The sequence below is a fragment of the Schistocerca gregaria genome, chromosome 1 (assembly GCF_023897955.1).
Source record: "Schistocerca gregaria isolate iqSchGreg1 chromosome 1, iqSchGreg1.2, whole genome shotgun sequence".
Lineage (NCBI taxonomy): Eukaryota > Metazoa > Arthropoda > Insecta > Orthoptera > Acrididae > Schistocerca > Schistocerca gregaria.
This window is the reverse complement of record NC_064920.1, coordinates 833,322,885-833,350,561: the sequence shown is the minus strand read 5'-3', so window position 1 is coordinate 833,350,561 and position 27,677 is coordinate 833,322,885. Positions and strand designations below refer to the sequence as shown.

The 27,677-nt window shown below is 37.7% G+C and overlaps 1 protein-coding gene across 2 annotated transcripts; it reads right to left on the bottom strand.

The window, feature by feature from the left end:
- Window positions 1-405: 405 nt before the first annotated feature.
- Window positions 406-26,974, bottom strand: LOC126272160 (probable nuclear transport factor 2). Of its 2 annotated transcripts, XM_049974805.1 has the most exons (5): window positions 26,590-26,974; window positions 20,276-20,347; window positions 12,344-12,442; window positions 11,726-11,873; window positions 1,476-1,562 (listed from the first exon to the last, which is right to left on the bottom strand). In XM_049974805.1, the coding sequence occupies exons 1-4, from the start codon at window positions 26,695-26,697 to the stop codon at window positions 11,760-11,762; spliced, it is 393 nt and encodes a 130-aa protein (XP_049830762.1). In that variant the 5' UTR covers window positions 26,698-26,974; the 3' UTR covers window positions 1,476-1,562; window positions 11,726-11,759. The 2 variants fall into 2 exon arrangements, with proteins under 2 accessions (XP_049830754.1, XP_049830762.1); XM_049974797.1 differs by lacking the exon at window positions 11,726-11,873 and having other exon boundaries at window positions 406-1,562.
- Window positions 26,975-27,677: the final 703 nt, after the last annotated feature.

Here is a 27,677-nt window from a genome sequence, read left to right as displayed (position 1 = left end):
ATGAGCTGCACCTGATATTTCCCTAAAGAGCATAGTATGAAAACAAATTTAAACATAATGTTAACAATGAAGCCAGACTGGAAGTCACAAATTTTTTAAGAACTGAAATCCGTATTATAGTAACAAGGCCTTTTTTACCAGAAATATCCAAATGATCTGGAAACAGCTCAAAATCCTTAAGCGTAAGCCTGATGAATTAGATACACCAACAAACAAAAAATGCCCTGATCACAAAACCAATTTTTCAAAATACTACCATATTTGTAAAATAATGACTGAAAGAATTAGATTATGAAAATGCTGTTATATAAAACCACACATAGCAGGAAATAAATGGAAATAATCACATTCTGTTAACCAATTTAGCTGGCACATTGTACAACAATTTTACTGCTCCAGTTACTGGTGTGTGTGTGTGTGTGTGTGTGTGTGTGTGTGTAAAACGACCAAATGGAACAGGTCGTTCTGTACTGCTTCCTTTCATTAATTCACTCTTGATTATATGCAACAGAGGACCTTCTGGTCCAAATCTTACGAATAGATAAATGTAAAAATTCAAAAAATGTTCAGGTTGGAACACACTGACACACAAACTAGTCCGACACTCAAGATTTAAACAGTGGTTAAACACAAATAAAAAATTAGTTACAAGTATCACAGTACGTATTTATTCAGTCCAAATGAGGCAAAGTGCTATAGCTCAATATAATGAAGTGCTAAATGTACTTTCACAGCCATGGGAGCTGTCTGGCGTATCTCGTCTCTACAAATTACAAATCTTCCAATGTTATGCATAAGCACTATGCAAAAGGATACTCCACTGTTTTTAAATATTTTAAATGACATACTGAAGAATGATTAAACTAAAGGTGAATACACTATTAAAATCACTAAGCAGATATCTGAAGCTACAAACAAATAACTTCCCCCAAATATTAAAATGGTTGAGAATGATAATTACAATATAAAAACACAACAGAAAGCACTTCCTCTTTTCTTTTAATTTGAGGATTGAATACAGTAACACAGTCTCTTAATTTCTGAACACAAAAAAGTGAAAAATAAAGGCTGGGTCCAATTAAGTTTCAGAGTGTCATTAAGCACAATTTATATTTAAAATTTGCGGATTACAAACTTACGTGTTGCATACAATCTTTATCAATTAACATGAGTTACACAGAAAATTTCAACATTAATGAAATTAACAGACTGAGGAAAACAAAGCGGATAACCATGTGGTTCCGGACACAGTTAAGCTGCAAAAGCATGACTCGCTGAAGTAAACTTAACAATGTTTTTCATAAATTTTTAACGGCCGAGTAACAGGTGACACGTAACTTATTCGAAACCACGTGGTCAATGTCCAGATACAAATGTCTGTATCACATCCCATACCGGCAGTGCGGCACAGGTTTGGCATGTTGCTGTCCCACATTTGGCAGTGTCCATCAGGCGCTGTCATGGATGCTCAGACGGAATATGTCATGTTGGCAGTAAAAAGAATTTCCCACTGGCTTCAGCACAAACACTTGTGAATAGGCGTGAGGCGGGTCTTCGTCACACTGGTTACAAATGGAAGGGAGTCAGGAAAATTGTGTGTAACAGATTTGTTTATTTGCATACAAATTCCATCAAAATAAATGCTTAAACAATTTAGTGAAAATCTGCAATGGCCTTAAAGAGGTATCAAATAAAAATGAAATTAGTTCTTTCACTTTGTTATTAATGAAGTAAATCTTTCTTTTAATGAATCAGTAAGTAATGAAATGCTAATGAGAACAAAACTATACCTGTCTATGAACAACATACTTATGTAGAAGTTTAAACTGCTCTACCTATTTTTAGTTTTAATTATTTGGCCAAGACATATGCTTAAGTGTTATTTAACATTGTAATCTTAAAATTGCTTAACACTTTTGAATTCTTGAAATTTTAGGATGACGGCTCTTAAGTACAGAGGTTGAGATAGAGTAATAGAGATAAAAGTTATTTACAGATGTCAATGTAATTTGATAATATACTGTCTCTTCTCCTGCCTTCTGCTTATCTTTTCAACTCTATGTGTATACAGTACAAAACACTGTCAATAATCTACATTGTATATGTACATCTTTGCCTATCATTTCTACATTTACTCCTTCCAATGACATGTCACTTACGCACACTAGAACTACACACTGATGGTAAAAAAAAATGTTTAGAGGGTTTAACACTGCATGAAAATTGATATCATTATAGCCTGGTATTTGATTTGACAGTTAGCAGAATAGACCACCAACATAACAATGACAGCCTAGCAGTGTCGGTTTCCACTGTGTTGGCACTTTTGTTGTGCAAAGCATAGTACCCGCCAATTCTCTGTAAGCCATTGCAGTAGCAGATTTGTGCGTTTGGTTTCACGTGCTTTATGTGTAATGAAATGACTTTAAAGAGGTCTGTACAGTACATGAAAGTCCTTTTAACCAAATCTTGTTAATCCATCCTGGCAACATAGTACCATAGGTGTGGAGAGGGAGAGACCTCAAAAATAAAATTCCAAGAGGTTACTGGAAATATAAATGTCAGTTTAATGCTAACATATGTTGGATCCTCATGGTTTCGCAACTTAATGATTTCCTTTTTCCAGTTGACGTTTCAGGTGTAAGTATTTTAATCACATAGGTTCCAGTTCACTACCGAATATTATACATATATGGTAGTGAACTGAAACATACACTTATATTCACACACACCTCATAGTCTTATCCGTGGAATCTACAGTGATAAACCTATGCCCTTTCTTCTTGGTTCCCAAGTGCTCAAATACCCTCTCTGAAATTTAAGGATCAGTATTATTTAACATTGCTGCTGGGCCAATCAAAGCATAGCTTCCCTAGGCATGGTTATTTTATGAACATCTATGAAAAATGTAGCTTACATTTTTACTGTTCTTTCATGTAGGTGTGCATACACATCAGTGCAATTACATAGTACAACTTTAGAGGCAGTTTGTTTGTGAGGGGACCCAAGGGTGCACAACTGTCCTCAACTGGAAATTTGCAGGAACTAGGTCCAATGAGCACACTTTCACAGTTACATCCTTATATCTGCATAATTGGCCTGAAAGATGCCCTGTTTGCATGCCAGGCTGCATTTTATCATGTAGCTTTTGAAGTCTCGCACTGTGCGTACCAATGTATATAACGACACACTAGTACAAACGCACTGAGTGCCCAATGGTGGTGTTCCTGCATGCATACTAGTCTCTGAACCCCATGACATGCAGTGGACAGAGATACGCAGGCGAGACAGTAACTTCTCTACCCTGTAATGAGGAGGTGACAAGTGATATGGCTGTTCACTAGTTGTTGGTTCCAGCACTGACTACATGCTGCGACAATAAATGCTAATTAATGGCAACAGTATCATGAACATATTGTTGGCCACAAAAGTTGTATAGTGGTAGAAATTTCACCCAAACAAAGTTGCTCATAGCAGATCCTTGCTGGAGTGGCATGTGGAAAGCCCAGTGCTTGCATGAGTAGGAGATGAGTGTCTCCTGTAATGAGCACACATCAACCGGTTATCAATTTAGGCATTATTGCCTGTCCTACAATATCATGCTAACCGCCAGTACAAGGTCTGAAGACATTCAAGTAGTATAATACACACAAGTAGTCAATTAATGCTGCAGGGGTTTAAAAAAAAAAAAAAAAAAAAAAACATAATACACAGCACAATTTTCACAATTAACTTCAAGGTACCGTCTCCGCTATGGCCATCTTTTGAGACAAATATGACACTGAGTGCACAATCGGAAATAAAAAACACACCTCAGTTCCATTCTACACAAATTGAACAACAGTATATTAATATTTGAAACTGTATATTTTTATTCTCAGTTTTTGTCTGTTTTTATTATTTATTTTACCCAATTACTTGTTGAAATTCAAAGCTGGATATTGCTCTGTCATACAGATCACCATGCATGGAAAAATGTGGGAATAATAATTTTATTCATTTAAGCAGAGGCAACTCAAATAATGTGTTTGATGGGATAACAGCTGAGTATATAACAGACTGCAGACATTGTGTGCTTCACACTTTTGCCCATTTAATATTATCTTATGACTTCCCCCAACTCCAAACACCTTTATATCCTTACATTATTAAGAAGGAAAATGCAGTTGCAAAAATTAATATACTGTCATTTCATTTCTATAATGTCAAGTTAAAGTTAATCTCACTGAAAGGAAGCTATATTTAGAGTTCAAAAAATCAATAATTTTGTCTTGATTAGCAGGAAAGGTATAGCAAATACAACAACTGTTGATAGTTAATAACATTAGAATTCAAAGTGTTTAAAGAAGTGTTACACTACCCTGAATGTATTTATTTCACATTTATAGCAACACAAAACATACTATCACTCTGACAAGTACTGATGTTTGGACTATTGGTAGATAAAAAGCTGGGCAAACACAAAAAGGCATACCATTAATTACAGCATCCATGCAACTGTCTGAAACACTATTCTTTTTTAAATTTAACTGCAAATATGGCATACTGCAACTCCAAAAACCACAAAATATGTAAAGCTTTTCACAGGAATAATATACCAACCAGCTGTTGAAACTACATGCTGCACAATAACATGCAACTGCTATGTGAACATTACATGCTTTGGGAAATCATTCAGGAAAGTGTAACAAACATGTGCCAGAAACACACTGAGTGTTTTCTGCTGCTGTTCTTACATGAAGCACCAACAGAACTTGTCAAAATTTGGATCAATATACCAAACCCTCCACTTAAAACAGTGTCCCTAGACAGGCAGTTGATCAAATTTAAAACCCTGTAAGTTTTATTTCTTTATATTTACACTGAGACAATCACTCACATCCCTCCTAAATAACTATTTTTGTATTGTGAAAACTGCAACACTGAAGGACTCCTCATAAAAAATGTATTAATGGCACATACTCTTAACAGTGAAATAATGTACTTAAATTTAATATTAACAAAAATCCCCTACCAGCATAAAATAAGTTTTATGAAGCCAACATAATCTGCAGTAAGCATAAACATGTTGTATCAATGTACAACAAAAGAAAATGGCTTTAGCATTCTAATAGTAGCAAACTGACTGTACTTCAGATGGGTGTGGCTAAATGAATTCAAAATGCTACCTGCTTTGCCTTAGCCACTGGTGTCATATATACACATTAGCCGAATGTGTTTCAGACATGACACTCCAAGCTGGTCTCTCAGCTAACCAGTAACCATGAAGTATTGCAGTGTCAGGTACCATACCACATTCAGTAACCACGATTATTGGATGCTCTCAGTGGGCACTATTAGCTCAGAGAAAATGTGTATTTTCCTAGAGCTCACATAATTCTATGATGAGAATGACCACATACCACTCAAAATTTTCAAGCTACCTTCACAGTGCAAACTCTTTTTTGGTCCAAATTCTAGGCATTAAATACCAAATGATCAGAAATATAAGGTGAATCATAAATGTGGAAAAAATTTCCCAGGTATAAAATAATACTATGTCAATAGTATAACTGAGAAGAAATGTGAAGAGTGCTTTTGAGAGTTCCTGTGCACCTGCGGAAGACAGGAGGAAGGAGCAATAGGACTCCACAACCTGTGTATGTTGCCGTAAATTATAAGGCAAAGCGTATAGCGTCATGCAGCTGGGCAACTAAATGTGAGCAAAGTTGGTGTCCACTATGTTTTCTTCTGATAGCACTACGCATCATGGTTAGTTGGTATGGGGAAGCATCATGGGGAACAACAGTATTAATGCGTATACATATATTAGCTGTAGTTATTTTAGATTAACAAGTAGACCTACAAATACTCAGAATACCACAAATATTGACTTAGGTCCAAGCAACAGGCCCAGCCATATCTTCCAATAATTCTGGCAAAAAAGCATTCGAGCGATGCAAACCTTGCTCAACTGTCAGTCTTAGTTGTAGTACATGTGGTTCTATGAGATAATGGTAAAGATTTAATGTATTACCAGATCTAGACACCCAATATTTGTTGACAGCCTCTTACTTGCGTGCTGGGGAGATTTTTTTTTTCTGTCCACTCGTATATACTATATATGAGGTGTGTGTGTGTGTGTGTGTGTGTGTGTGTGTGTGTGTGTGTGTGTGTGTGTGTGTGTGTGTGTGCACATCCTCACTAAGTAACTTTCACTAGTCAAAAAGTGATTTTCTTTAATTAATAATGTTGGTCTTGTATTTGCTGACATACTATGAAGTTGCCGAAGTCCAAAATTTGTCTGTCAGCAACAATACCTGCACCTTCTGGAAGTAAGAAAGAAATGGAAGAGTAACTGTGTAGTTTGCCCACAATGGGGCTTTGTGACATTTCTAGTGAAGTGCTTCAAGATCTTGCACTTACTCTTTGGTTCTATACAACAGTTTATAGCAAATTCTGTCATCCACAACATACACTCTCACTCAGCTCTGGTCACTAAATACTAGAGATGGCAAAAAAGCACTGTACACATCAATTTTCACTCACTGAGTTACATTTTTTTTCCTGATTGGAGGTAAATCCTGGGGACTTTTACCTCGTACAATTGTCTTACAATTCCTGATCTTTCTTATGCAAGCTCACAGGCCAGGTGCTTGTTGTTGTACTGCAAATTTGTGAAATTTGCCACAGAAGCATGACTGTGAGTCATTCATCTTAAGCTGCTGGGTTAGAGCACATATGGGAAAAAAAAAGCGGAATGCTATAGTAAACAGAATTCTTCTTGAGCCAACTGTTGCTCTCTCTATTTCCAGCTCAACCTTCATGAAACAAAGACTGTTGATCTTTCATGTTGGCAGCAAGTAATGCTGTAAATGACTACTCATACTCTATGATCAATTGAGCTTTCTCCAGTTTCTTTCCAATGATGACTTTTGGTACGTCCTGTGAAAAGATATGCAATTAAAAAAAAAAGGTAAATAAGTCCACAATACAAGAAGTGGCAACTGCTCTTTACTTCTTGCACCACATGGCACCATGAGGTCTTCATTTTTCATTATTTATGACTAATCAGATACATATCACTGCCAACATCTTTCCCTCACAATAGTTTTAAATGAATGAAAACTAGTTTTAGGGCAGAAACATTGCTTTAGTAGAAAGTAAGCAGAAGTTAATGGGGTTTTGACAAAATGAACAGTGCATAATTATTTTTTATGTTAATACACTAACTCGTTCCGAGTATTCACAAATGTAAGAGAATTACATATTAGATATGACAGACTGAAGTAGTGAGTTTGTTAAAACAAGAACCCCAGACTTGGGTGTGTGGAAGCTTATGTTCTGTCCAGTTATCCTGATTTAGGTTTCACATGGTTTTACTTAATCACTTCATATAAATGCTGGAATGGTTCAATCAACAAGGCTAGTTCTTGGCCATATATGAGATAAAGGGGAGGCTTACCAACAACAAAGTGCAAAACTGGGGCACAGACAAACATTAAACAAAGGGGTCATTTCTCCAGCTATCACAAGTTCTGAGTGGGAGAATCTATAGCAGAACATAGATATACCCATCGGTATGAAATTCAGCACTCTGGACTGAGACAAAATACTTTCAATTTTTTCTTTCGCCTGAGGTCTACTTTTCAAGGATCTGGTGCATGTTTCCCTTGTTTTCTCTCTTCCTGCTGTAAAAGGAAATGTTTAGAAGATCAAAAACCTAGACATATGTATCCAGTTTGTGTATCGACTATGCATACACTGTGTGCTTTGACACTGCACTATTACCTGGATAGTGTTAGCACAGGGTGTATACGTGGACAAGGAAAAAAAATTCCCGGATTTCAGCTGGGTTTCCAAGTTAAAAATACACTTTCTTCTGGATGAAAACTCTCTTTCCATGTTAAGTGACTGTATACTTTTCCTCGGAACTGCAAAACTTATCGATACATTGAATCATTATAGTTTTAGATACTGGCACATAGAATTTACAAGCACTTTACAAAACGAAACTTAGGTGTGGGTGGAGGGTGGGGGTGACCACCATGTTTTGGAAAGATCTATGATGTGCAGCAACATGTGCACAGCATCTTTTCGTATTATGAAAGTATATAAATTCGAATTCCACAAAACACTGCATGTTACTTTCTGAAGCATTGAAATAGAGATTGCGATGCGCTTTCGTAAGCCAGTCATAGCTAATGTCACGTGATATAGCCAACCGATGACGGCAGATATTCAGAGTATAGGACATGTGATATAGTCAGCCAATAGCAACATCACTGTCAAGTACTGTGACCAAGAAAATAGGAAAAGTTAATGGTTTAAATTAATATACATAGTGCTGTTATAAGAAAAGCAAAGCTTTCACACATAATGTTGATCTTTTTTAAGAGTGTTACACTTTAAGATACATCACACAAATGTGCCAGTAAAGTTTTTGATGATGACATAAATCTGTGATCACCTTGGCTTGAAATTCTTCTAAAAGTCGTCCTCAAAGAGTTGGTTTTTAAATGAGAGTCAAGCACTCTGTGGTTTAAGAAATTCATCATACATTCTCACACATAGTTCATCTTGCAAAAAAGGAAATTTACTTTGAAAGTAACACTTTTCAAAGGACCATTCATAATAATTTTCTGCAACCTGTTAGAAAAATCTTTGTTTCAGCAAGTGCCAGAGAGTGCCAGTTAACAGGTGTCACTGTGCCTGCGCAGTTATGATGAAGCAGGAAGCCTGTATGTTTGTATGTATAAAACATTAAAAGATCTTACATTATGTCATAAAAGAAACAAGACATCAGAGGACACTCCACGAGCATCAGAATTTCATGAACCATATTAAAATGCGCGATTCGGCTTAAAGTGCACACTCGTATGTCCAGATTCAGATGTAAATTCCCTCGGAGTACCAGTACTGTATTATCTCATGTTTGGTTCTTTATTATGGAATAATGCCATACATGCTAGAAGATGAAAACATGCATCTGAAAAGCAACGAACAGTTTAAACGAGCCAATAGTGTGGAATTAAATGCTTTGTTTCAAATAAATGAACAGCCCTCAGCAGAAAAGGTTAATACAAGCCAAAATTCTTTTGCAAACCGACAAAAATAACTTCATTGTTCTGCAAGGCAATTAATGCTTGACTGTCAGAAAGCTGGAAATAAAATAAAATCAAACTAATAACATATTTTAACCTTCTGTAATTACGTGAATCTATTTTAATTCACTTGATAGCTGCCGGCTACAGAAAGCCTTGTTTTCATTTGACACAAGAGCAATAAACAAAGAGGAAACAGCAAAATCACTATACGTAAGCACGGGTGAAGATTACCCACCTCCCCACTACAACTCTGACTGCTATGTGTATCAACCCCGGATCTATATTTCCAAACCGAGGCAATACTAGATAGTGGCACCCCCCACTCCCCCCCCCCCCCCAGCGTCTGAGGTAGGATGCCAAAAATTAAATTAACTTTTCAAAAAATGTTCATTGTAGTGCACATCTTTCTGAAGAGTCTCATACATAAAATATATATCTTCCAGGAATGTAAACCACATTATTTGGTCTTAAAGTGTTCCAAAGTGCAGTGCCATGGCTCTTCACACAGCACTGTTCTATTGCATGTCCCTGTATTTCACTCTGTTGAATTCAAATGTGTGTATTTTGTAACGGATGCCATCCAACTACACTCGGGACAATGGAAATTAGAATGTCCCATGAAGCCTCTCCTGCTCCCAGTCAGTCGGTTTGAAATCCTGCCACTCTTAAAATAAACTCGCAATTATTACTGGATGGGATTATTTGCAACCAAGAAAACAACACATCCACAGAAAATTAGCACTATTTATTGCCTATTAGCTAATAACTTTCTCTTTTGTGAGACATTAAATATAGGATACATAAAATCAGTAAAGGCAAGAGACAAGCGAGACAGTGCACATTTCTCCAATCCTTTAGTCCTAGCATTTTTTCTCTCTAAACTTGATAAGGCTTTTCAGGAGTGCTTCCCCTTCCTGCGAAATAATCTATTACCTCATCAAAGTTTGTCAAACGTTTTGCTGCATGGAAACACGAAATGTCGTTATCTAATACTGAAAAAGCTGCTAATACAAATAGTACCCAAGACTGGTGTGGTTTCTTGAGCTTATTACGTGTATTTTATCACTGTCTGCTAGATAAAACGAAATAGGCCAGTCTAATATTGCAGTAATTGTAATACACACCAAATAAACGAGACTGTTTTGGAACAAATCATCAAATAATTCATGAAGTAAGAATATCAAATGCTGAGGCCTACTACAAGCAAAAAGCTTTATGTTAGGAAATAGGTTCACATTTCATTCATAGGCACCAGCTTCTCAAGCACGAGATCGAAAAGCAGTGGTACGAAATTTTTGTATAAATTTGAAATTGTCATATTCTTCCACAATTTGTGTGATATCCCCATTTCTTCGTCTTCCTCGTTAGTGTCAAAACTTATTCTCCGGTTAACTTCACTAACCCTGCCACAATCACCGGTTTATTTATCCTACGTTTTGGTTAGGCATTATTACGTGTTCATACAACGCGTTTTCCACGCTACTCCCACAATAAAACTTACGTGCCTGTTAGCTGGGGACTATACAACTGGCCCTTACTAGTGTTGTGATCTGGCCAAATATCTGTAAAAATTTCATTTTTTTGGATACACAGGGAAGATAACACGTAATTTTTCTTATCTGTCATTCCTGTTAGTCATTTATTTTCACTCTGGTAGGCTGAATCTATGGCTTTCGCTAGTAATTATAACAACACTGATCATTCACTAACCCAGTCAACCACTTAAATAAACTGCGATTGGCATTTACTCGTTCAGCTTTATTCCGCTTAGATTGTACAGTCCTGTCCCCTTTTGTTTGCAGGAAAATTTCTTTCTAGATGCGATGGGGATTCTCCTGGCAGAGGCATCATGTACAGTATGCATGCATTCAAAAATCAACTTATGTTATATTCAGAAATCAACGTAGACAGTGTTCAAAAACCAACAGGGATGCGTTTCAAAATCATGAGAATAGACCAATGTGCGCTGGATGCTCGGCACTTTGTGAAAGGTTTTTCCTCGAGAATATGAATTTGGCAGTGGGAAACTAAAGTTCCACTGCTTTACTCTCCTATCCTACGTGCATTAATCAAGTTTTCAATGTGTTGAACATTCTTTGCTTCTACTGGTGTAAGGATATGAGATTAACAGCCACTTGAATTATTTGTACCCCATTGAATCTGAACATGTTCACCGAGGGATAGTACTGAACCCAAATGAAAAATTAGGTGTTGGGTACATATGCGTTTCAGAACCTCAAAGTATCACTGGAGAGCTAAATTAAGACTTCATTCATGTAATATTTTGTATTAAAAACTACATCTGGATTTATTGACTTCCAAGACTATGAAACCCACCTCCAATCAACACGAATCTGTGCATGCCAGTAATGTGGGACAAATTCTGAAGGTAATGTCCACACGATTCACATTTTACCTAGAAAGCACATACATGTTGGACATAAAGGATATTAATTAACAAGTGATGCACGAAATAGGGCTGCTTGGATGTTAATAGTTTGTGAATTATTTCATCATACTGCTTTTATTACAAGCAGGGCATTGCACAATGCAGTAGCAAACTTATGTTACTGTTGTGAAGAAATTACAGAACAAAAGCTAAAGAACTGATTCCAAGCTAAATGTCAGTAATGTCTTGCCTGCAACATGAGGGATGTGCTGCCACATTCACGTCTACACAGTGTCGTGCAGAGCAAGTCGGAACAAGTCATGTTGCACGAAAAAACTTGTTCCTATAGGCTTCAGTACAAATGTCTGGAGATAAGCATGTGGCGGATCTTCATCTGTCTGCACAGAATACAATATTCCTCCATCTTAAATTTAACAAAAATGTACGAATAATACATTTCCAATGATAGTGACAATTCTGAATGAATATAAACAGTGGCTGAAATTACAGACCATCTCACTCTTCAAATATTGTAATGATAGCAGATGGGTAGATAAAACACATTAAGAATGACTGCTAAGCTAACATTCAGTCTTCACAGCAGGAATTTTAGACACATGCCACTGTCAAAACAATGTGCTTAACTTTCTTGCTGTTAAGAAATGAAAAACATTGTAGTTCAACAATTATTCACCTCTAAATTTTATCTGCCTGCTCATCATCTAACAGTGTCTTATCATAGAAAAACCAATAATCCATTCTCTGAAAACTTCATACGATTCTGTGTGTGTGTCTCTTGTACACATACAGGCAGGAGACGCTGCAGAAAAATATTTTGTGGGGAAGACAGAATCTTAGAATATCTTACCTGCAATCTTCCCAAGACATTTATTAATACACCACCATCAAACATTGGTTGAGAGTCAACAGCTGTAATAATTCGGTTTATCTTTTGGAATGCCAAACTCTGAAACACATACAAAATAATAAATGTAAAATTTATTCTTAGTACAAGGTCCATTCATATATTCATACTATATAACATTATTTTTTTAAAAAATACTAATATACTGTCACTAACATTACAATTACCAATATTAGTAGCAGCTGCTGCTACCACCATCACCGTCATAATTAAACAAGTAAAGGTATTCATTAATGAGCTGGAAATAACCGAAGGTTCATTACTAAGTGACCTGAAAGTACACTGTCCAGCTTCACAATACTCCTACTAAACCTCAATCAAATTAATGAAATTATGGAAGGGACGGTGATGTCACTTCATGTTTGTCTACAAACACACAATATGGCTGTGACAGCAGTAGCTGTATGTTTCTGTTCTGGATATACTCACATGCTGTTCATAAACATGCAGTACTGGGTTTGCTTAGTAGGGTGGTAACTCTTCACATTTCTGTGTACTTTCACAACTAGTTAAGGATATAAACATGATGAACTGAAGAACACTGCAAATGAAAGTGAATCACAAATGCTAAAATAACAGCCACAAGCATCGTCTGCAACTGAGTGTGGTAACTGGCACCTGAGGTAAAGTAATGTGGGACAGAGTAATAAGTGTGACCAAGAACATTTGTGACTGGTTGTACAGCTATCCAGTAGACAACTGCCTCTCAACCATCTTGTTAGTCTGATCCAAGACTACATCCAGTAACTAGAAAAACCCAATCTCACCATATTGCTCTCCTTCCCTTGTTGCCAACTTTATCTGACTGTCACTTAATGCTGTCACAGCCTCCAAACAAAAATTTTTATTTTTCCATCATTTACTTCTACTCCACTTCATTACTATACTTTCCATTTCATATCTAAATGTGCATGAACTTCATTGTACCTGCAGATGCCTTTTGATTACTCAGCTCTCATCTACTACCTAACCATTGTCTGATTGCCATCATTAATAAACTAGACTCTTGCTAAATCAGCTATTCCTCGCACATATGGGTACCAGATTAGCGGAAGTGCCAGACTGTTGAGTGTCTAAAATTTAGTATAAACACATAGGAATTGTACTTTATCAAATCAAACAATAAGTTCTTTCCGCTCCCGGGATTGGAATGAATCCTTACCCTCTCCCTTAAAACCCACATCCTTTCGTCTTTCCCTCTCGTTCCCTCTTTCCTGAAGAAGCAACCATTGGTTGCGAAAGCTAGTAATTCTGTGTGTGTGTTTGTGTGTTTTGTTCATTGTGCCTGTCTGCCGGCGCTTTACCGCTTGGTAAGTCTTGGAATCTTTGTTTTTAATATATTTTTCCCATGTGGAAGTTTCTTTCTATTTTAACAATAAGTTCATTTTTATAACAACAACAAAAAAATAGTCTTCAAGTGTGTACATGCATATTAATATCACTCGACATTTGCTGTGAAACATGTCCCAAAGTTTAAACTCATATCTACTGTGGTGTGTGTGTATAGATTATATTGATTCAGGAATCTGCATGTTTCCCTATTACAGCTGGTTTCACCGTGTTTTTTCATTTCTATTACTCTTACTTCTTTTATAGCTCATACAGTTACGTTACAGGAAAGTAGAGTTCTGTTTGGGGAGAAAATAAGATGCACCTTAAGACCTTCAGACTCACACTAGCAGTAAAACAAGGGAAATACAATAAATAGGAACAAGGTACAGTTAATAATTACAAAAAATAATGAAACACAGAATCAACACCTTGAATTGAGCTACGCAGCCAAAGTAGACAGATCGACACCAAACAGATAAATCTTAAATGAAGTCTTATCACATTCTGGAGGAGTGTGTGTATGTGTGTGTGTGGGGGGGGGGGGGCGCAAATATTTGTTACAACCACAATTATTAATATGATAGCTGCTCGTTTCACTCATTCTCCAATGTGCTCTTAGGTTCCTGCCTAGCCACATCCTCAGAAATTGTGACAAATTCAGATTAAATAGCATAGTTTACACCAGTTACCAAGAAAATCACATAACAGGTTGCTCACAGCTAAAACTCATGACGTCACACATATATCATGGCTCAAAGCCAAGAATTGAAATCACAGACTAGATATGACCCAAAAATACTGTTCTACCTCTGACAGTTCCCAAGTAATATTCTTCTTTTATCTTTTAATTCTTTAATCAAACCTTAGAATCTCTTCTCTAGCTCGGATTCCAAGAGTCACTATCGTTTATTATTCTGAACTAAATAATTATTTTAACCATGACATTATAAACCATTTACGTGTACTGCAAATCCGTTTCAATGCTGCAACGATATTAGGAAAAGGATAGATTGCAACTCACTGTGAAGATGTCCAGTTGAGTTGCAGACAAGCACAAAGAAAAGACTGTTACACACTATAGCTTTTGATCAAAGCTTTCTCCAGCAAATAAAACACACACATTCACACAAGCAAGCACACCTCATGCACACATGATCATTATCACCAGCAACTTTAACCACAATGTGACTACCATGTGAATAGCAATCTGGAGTGGGGCAGGGAAGAGGGAGGGTAGCATGGTGTGGATTTGCGGGAAGAGGGGTGAGAAGAATACTGTCTGATGAGGCATCCATGGACTAGAGACTGCTAGGCACAATGTTGGGAGGGGGATGTGGAGAAAAAAATAAATAAATGGGGACTAAAAAAGGACAGAAGCAGGGAAGGAGAAAGGACAGGTAAGTACATCGGCAGATGGCAGCACACAAAAAGGGTGTGAATGTGAAAAACAAGGAGTTGATAAGATGAGGGGGCGGAAACTGTTGGGCAGATGGTGTGGGGACAGTAGGTTATTGCAGGACTAGACTGGGACAATTTCGGGAGTGGAGAATTTGTTGTAAGGTTAACCCTCAACTGTGCAGTTCATCAAAGCTGGTGGTGAAGGAGGACGATCCACATGACTCAGGTTGTGAAGCGGCCACAAAATCAAGCATGTTGTGCTCAGCTGCACCTTATGCCACAGCATTGTCTACTTTGATCTTGGTCACAGTTTGACAGTGACCATTCATCTTGGTAGACAGCTGATTGGTAGTCACATCAATATAAGAGCTACACAATGGTTGCAGCAGAGCTGATATACAGCATGGCTGCCTTCACAGATGGAAGACCAAGGCCCAAGACATCTAACCACCTAGCACTTCCCATTCCAGACATGTCACAGACTTATCTTACCCAATCAAAGGTCTAGCCACCTGTGAAAGCAGCATGTTGTATACTAGTTCAGCTGCAAGCACTGCACAGCTTTTTATATTGATGCAACTACCAACCATCTGTCCACTAGGACAAATGGCCACAACCAAACTGCGGCCACAACAAAGTAAAACACCCTGTGGCACAAAATGCAGCTGAACACAATATGCTTGAAATCAATGGCTGCTTCACAAACCAGGCCATCTGGATCCTCCCTTCCACCACCAGCTTTTCTGAACTGCACAGATGGAAGTTATACTTACAACACATTCTCCACTCCCGAAAGCATCCTGGCCTCAGCCTATGGTAACCTCCTGTCCATACACCCACCCACCCAACAGTTTCAGCCCTCTCGTCCTATTACCTCCTCCCTTTGAAATTCCCTCGCCTTCTTTATATGCTGCTCTCTGATAATATACCTACTCATCCTCTTCCCTTCCCTACTCCTCTCCTCTTCACACTGCACCAGACAGTCTCTAGTCCTTGCACATCCTTCCAGACAGCACTCTTCTCTCCCATCACCTGTACCCTGTTATCCGCACTCTTCCCCAACCCACTGCAGATTGCTATTCACACAACAGTCGCATTCTGACAGGAGCTGCTTGTGGTAGCAGTCCTGTGTGCATGAGGAGTGCTTCCTTGTGTGTGAATGTGTGTGTGCTGAAGAATGTTTAACAGTCTCTTAGATGTGCCTGTCCCCAACTCAACAGGTCATGTTTATGGTGAATACCAATTTATCCTTCTCCTACTATTATTTATATTCCAAGCTGGTGTTTCCAATGTGTTATTTTAACACTGCATTTAACAAACAACATTTTGCACCCTATTATGTCATACAACACTTCAGATATACTAATATTGCTCTCAATTATAACTAAAATATATATTTACTTGTATGCCCACACAACTTAACTAATAACCATGTAGCAGCAAAGATTACACTTATCATTGATATTGCCGTAGTGGACTTCTGCCTGAAGACTCTCTTCATGCAATTCTCCACCCTTGACTGTCATCTGTAAGCCTTTTTTCTCTGCATAATTACGGTAACCTGCATCACTTTGAACACACTTATTGTTGTCGAGATTTGTCTCCTATTACATTCATCCATCAGCCTCCTATTATGTTTATCCATCAGCCTTCTCTCCACACAATGACAATACCTCGCTGCTTCAGGACACGCCCTTTCAATCAGTCCCTTCTTTTAGGGAAATTGCGCCATCAATTTTTCTCTCCAATTCAAACCAGTATCTCTTTACTAGATATCCAATCTGTCCATCCAGTCTTCAAGCAGTACCACGTTTCAAAACTTTTATTCTCTTCCTGTCTGAACATACTGGGCAACACTCATTTTTATAACAACAACAAAAAAATAGTCTTCAAGTGTGTACATGCATATTAATATCACTCGACATTTGCTGTGAAACATGTCCCAAAGTTTAAACTCATATCTACTGTGGTGTGTGTGTATAGATTATATTGATTCAGGAATCTGCATGTTTCCCTATTACAGCTGGTTTCACCGTGTTTTTTCATTTCTATTACTCTTACTTCTTTTATAGCTCATACAGTTACGTTACAGGAAAGTAGAGTTCTGTTTGGGGAGAAAATAAGATGCACCTTAAGACCTTCAGACTCACACTAGCAGTAAAACAAGGGAAATACAATAAATAGGAACAAGGTACAGTTAATAATTACAAAAAATAATGAAACACAGAATCAACACCTTGAATTGAGCTACGCAGCCAAAGTAGACAGATCGACACCAAACAGATAAATCTTAAATGAAGTCTTATCACATTCTGGAGGAGTGTGTGTATGTGTGTGTGTGTGTGGGGGGGGGGGGGGGGCGCAAATATTTGTTACAACCACAATTATTAATATGATAGCTGCTCGTTTCACTCATTCTCCAATGTGCTCTTAGGTTCCTGCCTAGCCACATCCTCAGAAATTGTGACAAATTCAGATTAAATAGCATAGTTTACACCAGTTACCAAGAAAATCACATAACAGGTTGCTCACAGCTAAAACTCATGACGTCACACATATATCATGGCTCAAAGCCAAGAATTGAAATCACAGACTAGATATGACCCAAAAATACTGTTCTACCTCTGACAGTTCCCAAGTAATATTCTTCTTTTATCTTTTAATTCTTTAATCAAACCTTAGAATCTCTTCTCTAGCTCGGATTCCAAGAGTCACTATCGTTTATTATTCTGAACTAAATAATTATTTTAACCATGACATTATAAACCATTTACGTGTACTGCAAATCCGTTTCAATGCTGCAACGATATTAGGAAAAGGATAGATTGCAACTCACTGTGAAGATGTCCAGTTGAGTTGCAGACAAGCACAAAGAAAAGACTGTTACACACTATAGCTTTTGATCAAAGCTTTCTCCAGCAAATAAAACACACACATTCACACAAGCAAGCACACCTCATGCACACATGATCATTATCACCAGCAACTTTAACCACAATGTGACTACCATGTGAATAGCAATCTGGAGTGGGGCAGGGAAGAGGGAGGGTAGCATGGTGTGGATTTGCGGGAAGAGGGGTGAGAAGAATACTGTCTGATGAGGCATCCATGGACTAGAGACTGCTAGGCACAATGTTGGGAGGGGGATGTGGAGAAAAAAATAAATAAATGGGGACTAAAAAAGGACAGAAGCAGGGAAGGAGAAAGGACAGGTAAGTACATCGGCAGATGGCAGCACACAAAAAGGGTGTGAATGTGAAAAACAAGGAGTTGATAAGATGAGGTGGCGGAAACTGTTGGGCAGATGGTGTGGGGACAGTAGGTTATTGCAGGACTAGACTGGGACAATTTCGGGAGTGGAGAATTTGTTGTAAGGTTAACCCTCAACTGTGCAGTTCATCAAAGCTGGTGGTGAAGGAGGATGATCCACATGACTCAGGTTGTGAAGCGGCCACAAAATCAAGCATGTTGTGCTCAGCTGCACCTTATGCCACAGCATTGTCTACTTTGATCTTGGTCACAGTTTGACAGTGACCATTCATCTTGGTAGACAGCTGATTGGTAGTCACATCAATATAAGAGCTACACAATGGTTGCAGCAGAGCTGATATACAGCATGGCTGCCTTCACAGATGGAAGACCAAGGCCCAAGACATCTAACCACCTAGCACTTCCCATTCCAGACATGTCACAGACTTATCTTACCCAATCAAAGGTCTAGCCACCTGTGAAAGCAGCATGTTGTATACTAGTTCAGCTGCAAGCACTGCACAGCTTTTTATATTGATGCAACTACCAACCATCTGTCCACTAGGACAAATGGCCACAACCAAACTGCGGCCACAACAAAGTAAAACACCCTGTGGCACAAAATGCAGCTGAACACAATATGCTTGAAATCAATGGCTGCTTCACAAACCAGGCCATCTGGATCCTCCCTTCCACCACCAGCTTTTCTGAACTGCACAGATGGAAGTTATACTTACAACACATTCTCCACTCCCGAAAGCATCCTGGCCTCAGCCTATGGTAACCTCCTGTCCATACACCCACCCACCCAACAGTTTCAGCCCTCTCGTCCTATTACCTCCTCCCTTTGAAATTCCCTCGCCTTCTTTATATGCTGCTCTCTGATAATATACCTACTCATCCTCTTCCCTTCCCTACTCCTCTCCTCTTCACACTGCACCAGACAGTCTCTAGTCCTTGCACATCCTTCCAGACAGCACTCTTCTCTCCCATCACCTGTACCCTGTTATCCGCACTCTTCCCCAACCCACTGCAGATTGCTATTCACACAACAGTCGCATTCTGACAGGAGCTGCTTGTGGTAGCAGTCCTGTGTGCATGAGGAGTGCTTCCTTGTGTGTGAATGTGTGTGTGCTGAAGAATGTTTAACAGTCTCTTAGATGTGCCTGTCCCCAACTCAACAGGTCATGTTTATGGTGAATACCAATTTATCCTTCTCCTACTATTATTTATATTCCAAGCTGGTGTTTCCAATGTGTTATTTTAACACTGCATTTAACAAACAACATTTTGCACCCTATTATGTCATACAACACTTCAGATATACTAATATTGCTCTCAATTATAACTAAAATATATATTTACTTGTATGCCCACACAACTTAACTAATAACCATGTAGCAGCAAAGATTACACTTATCATTGATATTGCCGTAGTGGACTTCTGCCTGAAGACTCTCTTCATGCAATTCTCCACCCTTGACTGTCATCTGTAAGCCTTTTTTCTCTGCATAATTACGGTAACCTGCATCACTTTGAACACACTTATTGTTGTCGAGATTTGTCTCCTATTACATTCATCCATCAGCCTCCTATTATGTTTATCCATCAGCCTTCTCTCCACACAATGACAATACCTCGCTGCTTCAGGACACGCCCTTTCAATCAGTCCCTTCTTTTAGGGAAATTGCGCCATCAATTTTTCTCTCCAATTCAAACCAGTATCTCTTTACTAGATATCCAATCTGTCCATCCAGTCTTCAAGCAGTACCACGTTTCAAAACTTTTATTCTCTTCCTGTCTGAACATACTGGGCAACACTCATGACAAATAACTACAGACTAGACTTCCTAACACTTAAATTTATATTGAAAGTATTTTAAGAGTTGAACTTACTGTTAGCTTTTCCATTATTTTGACAGCACCTTGTATTTGCAGCCCTTCGAAAGTCATGAAAGATGTCTCAGTCTGTAAAAGAGTATAGATATTTATCAACATTAAACATACTGCATATGTCCGCATTATTTATCTTTCCTATTAATTCAAATGATACTAATACTACACAATAACAGTGTGGCAAACCAGGCAAGAAAATTATTTACAAACTGTCAATCTTCCTTGAACATCTGACATTAAAACATGAAATCACAAGAGATTAAAAAAATGAACAAAATGCATATAAATACAAAAACAAAAGAAAACTGCGGATGAAAGATATGATAATGCACATAATACATTAGCAGGAAGAAAAAAATTACTACTATGATGAAATGCCAAATATCTGCTTGCACTGTCTAGTTTGGCTCACAAATATATGATTATTATCCCTTGACATACTGGCTCCCTCCTTTTCTACCAGCATAGGCTATTTACTACAGCTGACATTTAAAACAACTTGCTGCAATCTTTCTTTCTATAAATATTATCTCCTTGTTCACTCCTTTGTCAAACCAATTCTCCAAATTTCTTGAAAGCTGTTCCATCATCTCATACATGTAACAGTACTTTGTCATAGACATTTGACACAGGATTTACATATTGCCTCCCCCTTGCACTTAATTCAGAGTTGTTAAATGGTGCATGTACATAAGTAACAATAGTTTAGATTTATACATTACATAATATGATATTTCTGAATTTACTGTAGAGTTTGAGTCATTTACAAAGAGACGTGCATTAAATATTGAGCGATGTTGGCTATGATGGAGTCATACTGAAATTAGAAAAACCAATCACAAGAGGCTTCAAATTTCTCTCCCATTTCACGAATCTGCAACCTATAAATTTGTGCAATTTATTGTGCAACCCAAATTTAACAGTGTTTTTAATACCCTCACAAAGAACCTAACTTCTTTTTTGTTCAGGGACAACTGTGGCTTTTTTTTTTTTTACACCATGCAGTTATCTTGTCTAAATCTCTGCAATTTGTTTTGCTCCTCTAATGACTTTACTAGATGCATCATCTACAAACAATCCAAGAGAGCTATTCACACTGCCTCATCTAAAGATTCAAAATGTAGCAATTATTCTATGTGAATAACAATTCTGCTTAATCTTCTTCGCTCTAACAGTTGACAAACATGATATTCCAACTTACCACTTGCTTAGTTTCCTCCACTTTTGTTATAACCTGATTAAAATAACTTAGTCACTGACAGATTGCTGTGGCAGGGGGACAGCATTGGCAGTGTGCAGTCCATCTCATTAGACAAGGTTCTGCATATATCTACAAAAACAGGCAACACTGCAACCACATGTCACTCAAAAAAAAGTTATAACTGGTTGGTGGCTGGGCCAAATCATTTAGCTAGCTGAAATGTCAATCACAAAGTTATTTTAATGAGAATAGAACTTGTACAATATGTTTCTCTGATTTGTAATCACTATCAATGCAGCCTCCTTTTTACCTTGCTAGACATTACTTGCTTACAAAACCTGCATACAGCTTCAGCATCGGTTAACTCTTTCCCCTTGTTTCACCCTTCCAGCTCTGTCACCTTGCTTTACAAGTTGTTTTCTGATACTCTTTAATAAAAGACAAGAGAACATTGTTTTACAGAAACTTTCCTTTGTTTGCCACTATTTCGCAAATGCTAAAACACATTCCTTTCCTAGAACGATATTTTAAAACTGACAGTTTAGCACCATCTACTTCAACAGTACAGTATGCTACCAAAGTCCAAAATGTGGCTTGTTCAATTAAATGTAATTAAGGTCCTGTATTTGTTGGTGTACATAATATATTTCGACATACAATATCACATTTTTTCATCTAAGTCCAAAAATCTTTACATCTCGCCCAATTTACACAACAGGCAATCATATTGCTGTATTCCACAATACTTCTCATTATTTATAATTTCATTCAGCCATGTTTTGCTTCTTAGCCACTGTAGCTGTTAAGCATCCTTTTATATCTAGTGTGTACAACATAGGTATTGGCAAGACATGACAGTAATATTAAACTACTTACAGTTATAGAAAGATTATGCTCCTTAACTTTAATAACCGATTTATCTGGGGATATGTACCAATCTTTCATTACATATTATAGAACGCCCTCTTGCAGAAATCCTGAAATAAGTTTCATAATTTGCAATCTTTATTTGTAGAATATATTGTTGTTGTCTTCCGTCCAAACACTGGTTGGATTCAGCTCTCCACACTACTCTATCCTGTGCAAATTTCTTCAACTCCAAGTAACTACCTACACCCCCCCCCCCCCCCCGCCCCCAAAAACTGCTTACTATATTCATGCCTTGGTCTCCCTTTACAATTTTTACCTCCATGTGTCTCTCCAGTGCTAAACTGGCGATACCTTAACACCTCAGAACATGTCCTAGCAACTCATCCCTTCTTTTAGTCACATTGTACCACAAATTTCTCTTCTCCCCAATTCTACTACGTATCTCCTCATTAGCTACGTTATCTACCCATCTAATCTTCAGAATTCTTCTGTAGCACCACATTTCAAAAGCTGTTTCTCTCTCCTTCTCTAAACTGTTTATCGTCCACATTTCACTTCCATACAGATACTTTCAGAAAGGACTTACCCATACTTAAATATGTACTCGACGTGAACAAATTTCTCTTCTTCTGAAGCACTTTTCTTGCCGTAGCCAGTCTACATTTTATATCCTCCCTACTTCAACCATCATCCATTCTTTTGCTTCCCAAACTGCAAAACTTGTTTACTACTTTAAGTGTCTCATTTCCTAATCTAATTTCCTTACAACATAATAGTAACAGCATTTTGCTTTTATTTACATACAACTTATCCTCCTTTCAGGACACTGTCTATTCTGTTCAACTGTTCTTCCAATTCCATTGCTGTCTCTAACAGAATTACAACAACACTGAAAACTGGCTACAACCCTGTCTCAATTCCTTCTCAACCACTGCATCCTTTTGTGCCCCATGACTTATGACTGCTATCTAATTTGTGTACAAATTGTATACAGCCTTTCACTCCCTGTGCTTTATCCCCGTCACCTTCAGAATTTCAAAGAGTTTCCAGTTGACACTGTCAAAAGCTTTCTCTAAGTCTACAAATGCTATAAACATAGTTTGCCTTTCCTTAACCTATCTTCTATGAGAAGTCTTAGGGTCAGTATTGCCTCGCGTGTTCCTAAATTTCTCTGGAATCCACAAAAATCTTCCTCAAGATCGGCTGCTACCAGCTTTTTCATTCTTCTGTAAAGGATTTGTGTTAGTATTTTGCAGCCATCACTTATTAAACTGATAGTTCGGTAATTTTTCCATCTGTCAGCACCTGCTTTCTTTGGAATCATGATTATTATATTCTTCTTGAAGTCTGAGGGTCATACAAGACAGATACCCTGGAGCATCAAATGGAAGAATTTTGTCATGGCTGGCTCTCCCAAGGCTATCAGCAGCTGTAACACAATGTAGTCTACTGCAAGGGCCTTATTTCTACTTAGGTCCTTCAGTGCTCTGTGTCAAATTCTTCACACAGTATCACATCTCCCATCTCATCTTCATCTACGGCCTCTTCCATTTCCATAATTTTGCCCTCACGTAGACCCTGTATATTCTCCTTCCACCTTCCTGCTTTCCCTCCTTTGCTTAGGACTCTTACCACCTGAGTTCTTGATATTCATATAGTATCTATCTTACAGCTAGTGATGCTTCTACATTCTTACATTTCTCATCTCGCCATTCCTGCTTAGTCATTTTGCACTTCCTGCCGATCTCATTCTTTTGTATTCCCTTTCACCCGCTTCATTTAATGAATTTTTATATTTTCTCCTTTCATTGATTAAATTCTTGTGTTACCCACGGATTTCTACTAGCCCTCGTTTTTTTTTACCATTTGATCCTTTGCTGAGTCTATTTCATCTCTCAAAGCTATTCATTTTTCTTCTTTATTACTTTCCCCTGTTCTTGTCAATCATTATCTACTGCTCCCTCTAAAATCCTCTAGGTCTTTCAGTTTATACATGTCCGATCTCCTTAAATTCCTGTCTTTCTTTAGTTTTAATCTGCAGTCCATAACTCTGGACTGCAAATGTCTTACAATTTAAAATTTCATTCCTAAATCTCTGTCTAACCATTATATAACCAATTTGAAACCTTCCAGTGTCTCCGGGTCTCTTCCATGTAGACAACTTTCCCTCATGATCCTTAAACCAAGTGTTACCTATTTTTAAATTATGCTCTGTGCAAAATTCTACTAGGTGAATTCCTCTTTCATTCCTTTTCCAACTATCAAATTCGTTCTCCATGACAAATTTTCAGCTCCCTTAACTAATCTAATAATTTCTCTCATCATTGATTTCCTCCGCATCTGTGGAGCCAGTTGGCACACTTTTAACTATTGTGGTGGGTGTGGGCTTTGTGTGTATCTTGGCTACAATAAAGTGTTCACTATGCTGTTCATAGTAGCTCATCCATCTTCCTATGTTTTTACTCATTATTAAACCTACTCCGGCATTACCTCTATTCAATTGTGTGTTTTTAGTCTTTTATTCACATGACCAGAGGTCCTGTTTCTCCTGCCACTGAGCTTCACCAAATCCCACTATATCTCACTTTAATCTATCCACTTCAGTTTTTTAAGTTGCTGACCTACCTGCCTGATTAATGAATCTGACATTCCACACCCCGATCCATAGAACGCCAGTTTTGTTTCTCCTGATAACAATGTCCTCCTGACTAGTTCCCACCCGGAGGTCTGAATGGGGGATTATTTTACTCAAGGGAATGCCATCATCATTTAACCACACAATACAGCTGCATACCCTCGGGAAAAAATGTGGCTGTAGTTTCCCCTTGCTTTCAGCCATTCGCAATACCACCACAGCAATGATGCTTTGATTAATGTTACAAGGCCATATCATTCAATCATCCAGACTTGCCCTACAACTACTGAAAAGGCTGCTGCCCCTCTTTAGGAACCATACGTCTAGCTGGTCTCTTAACAGATACCCCACCAATGTGGTTGCACCTATGGTATGGCAGTGTGTATTGCTCAGACACGAAAGCCTCCCCACCAGTGGCAAGGTCCATTGTTTATAGGGAGGGAAGCCGGGGTTTGTAGCATTTAAGTAGGCCTAATGAGTGTGAAATAATTTTTTATTCATGTTGTGAAATGCACTAGCAATATTTCAATTATAATCTTTCACAAAATTTAGGATGGTCAGGTGATGGTATTAGAGAATGAAAGCAGTACTCCTTGGGCAAAATGAAAATACAACAGACTCAAGCAATCAACTTCTTCCCCCGATTGGGCTAGCAGTTGCTCAATTGTCAAAATGTTGGAGATATGTTACTGTGTTTCATTTTCAGCAGACACACTGCACACACGATTATTTTTCTTATCACACTAGGAAAGCCCTTGTAGATGACTCACTGAAGATATAAACAAGGGCACAAATGTTACAACTTAACTACTCAGCCAGGTGTTATTGCATGGTGGTCACCATATTTGCTATAACAGTTTGACCTCATGATGAAATAAAGGTAGGCTAAATTATTTAATCACCATGAAATGCAGTTGACAGGAGGGCAAAAGAAACAAAAAAAAAAAAAAACCAACTACTTGGTTTTTTTTTCTTCTTTTACCTAGTATGTATTTTCAAAGACTATCCTATCCAGAATGTTCCAAACCAGACTTAGCGACCTTCAGATCATGGCTCATTTACCTGGTTTCGAACTGTCAGGTAAACATCACAATACACAAGTGATTTTTACTTTGGTAAACGACAATAATGGTCTAATTTATATCTTCACATTCCCACAGCAAGAAGTGTTCACAACATCTGTATCAATATTATCACATGCGACTTTGTAAGTTTTGAAATATGCCTTTATTAGGACGAGCAAAGTGATCATAAGATTTGAACAGTTGTTGCTCAATAACTTATAAATATGGTAGTTTTTGTAATAGTGTGTTTACTAACATAGTACTTCGGCAATGTAAACGAAAGCCAGAATAATTAACAATGTATCAGTTAAGCCCACTAAGATAAAATGAATAATCGTTTTACAGTTAAGTTTGTATAAGTACGACCTCAAATATGCAAAAAGTACCGGCTTGTTGCTATGAATAACAAGTGCTGATATTCATCAATTAACGTTTTCAAATTGTGCTCCACAAAACATCAAGTCCTTCTCAAACTACAGATCCGATACACCAATGTTTAAAAACCACTTCACACACATATCAAGGATTTTTTCTGTATACGTACGTTGTACATGTTAATCAGATTTGGCCGCTGAGCTGGGTCATCGAAAAGAGCATAGTACTGGGCAACAAAACCCTTCCCGATCGCTTCGTATGCAGGATTTAATGCCATTTTGATCACAGCAATTAACCACACACAAAAAAAGACGATCAAGAAACCTGAACGTAAACGCACAGAGTCTCTACACGAAGATAGCTTTTTAGTTATTCCTTAACTTTCTGAAACACTACACAAACATGTGTGCCATTAGATGGCAGCAGCAGTTGTGAAACTCAAAGATTTTCTTTTCAAATATTGGTTCAAAGATTTCCGTTACTAGAGCCTACTCCATAACATAAACCCTCAAAAACAATATACTATGAGGTCGTACTCGTCGTAGAGCTTGTGAAGATACGATAGTATGTCTGAGATTTGTTGTGTTATTTCATAATTTCACTGTCGCAGCGCACTGACAGCAGTAAAGTGTCAGCTCTGCTCTCAGCCGTACAGATATTGGAAGTTGGAAATAAGAATATAGATAGGTCATTTACATGTTTTTCCTTAACCTAGTAATCGAATATATATATATATATATATATATATATATATATATATATATATATATATATATATATATATATATATATATATATAATGTATAGAAAACTTGCACTGAAAGTTGTAAGGGTTGATTCAAATTTGACGGAACGTCACGTCCAAACGTTCGACAATGCGGTTTATAATTTATAAAAAACAGCTACCAGCCACATGTATTATATATATATACATGTGGCTGGTAGCTGTTTTTTTTATAAATTATAAACCTTATAGTACAACAGCCACGTTTTTCAACATGTCGACTTTCGACAAAATAGCGTTCGACAATGCATTTCAAATAGCGACATTCCCACAGGCCGTCAACGACACGGAACAGCAATTTACGTCAACGTTTCTGAAAAAAAAAAGTTTGCCGTTGGTGCGGGAAAATATGTCGCCCTTCGCTAAAATCGGAAGCCAACCTATTATCGCCACCCTCACCCATAGTATAGCAATAAATGATGAAATTATTGCTTTGTCTCTTGCATGACAATTTCTGAACATAGAAAATTAAA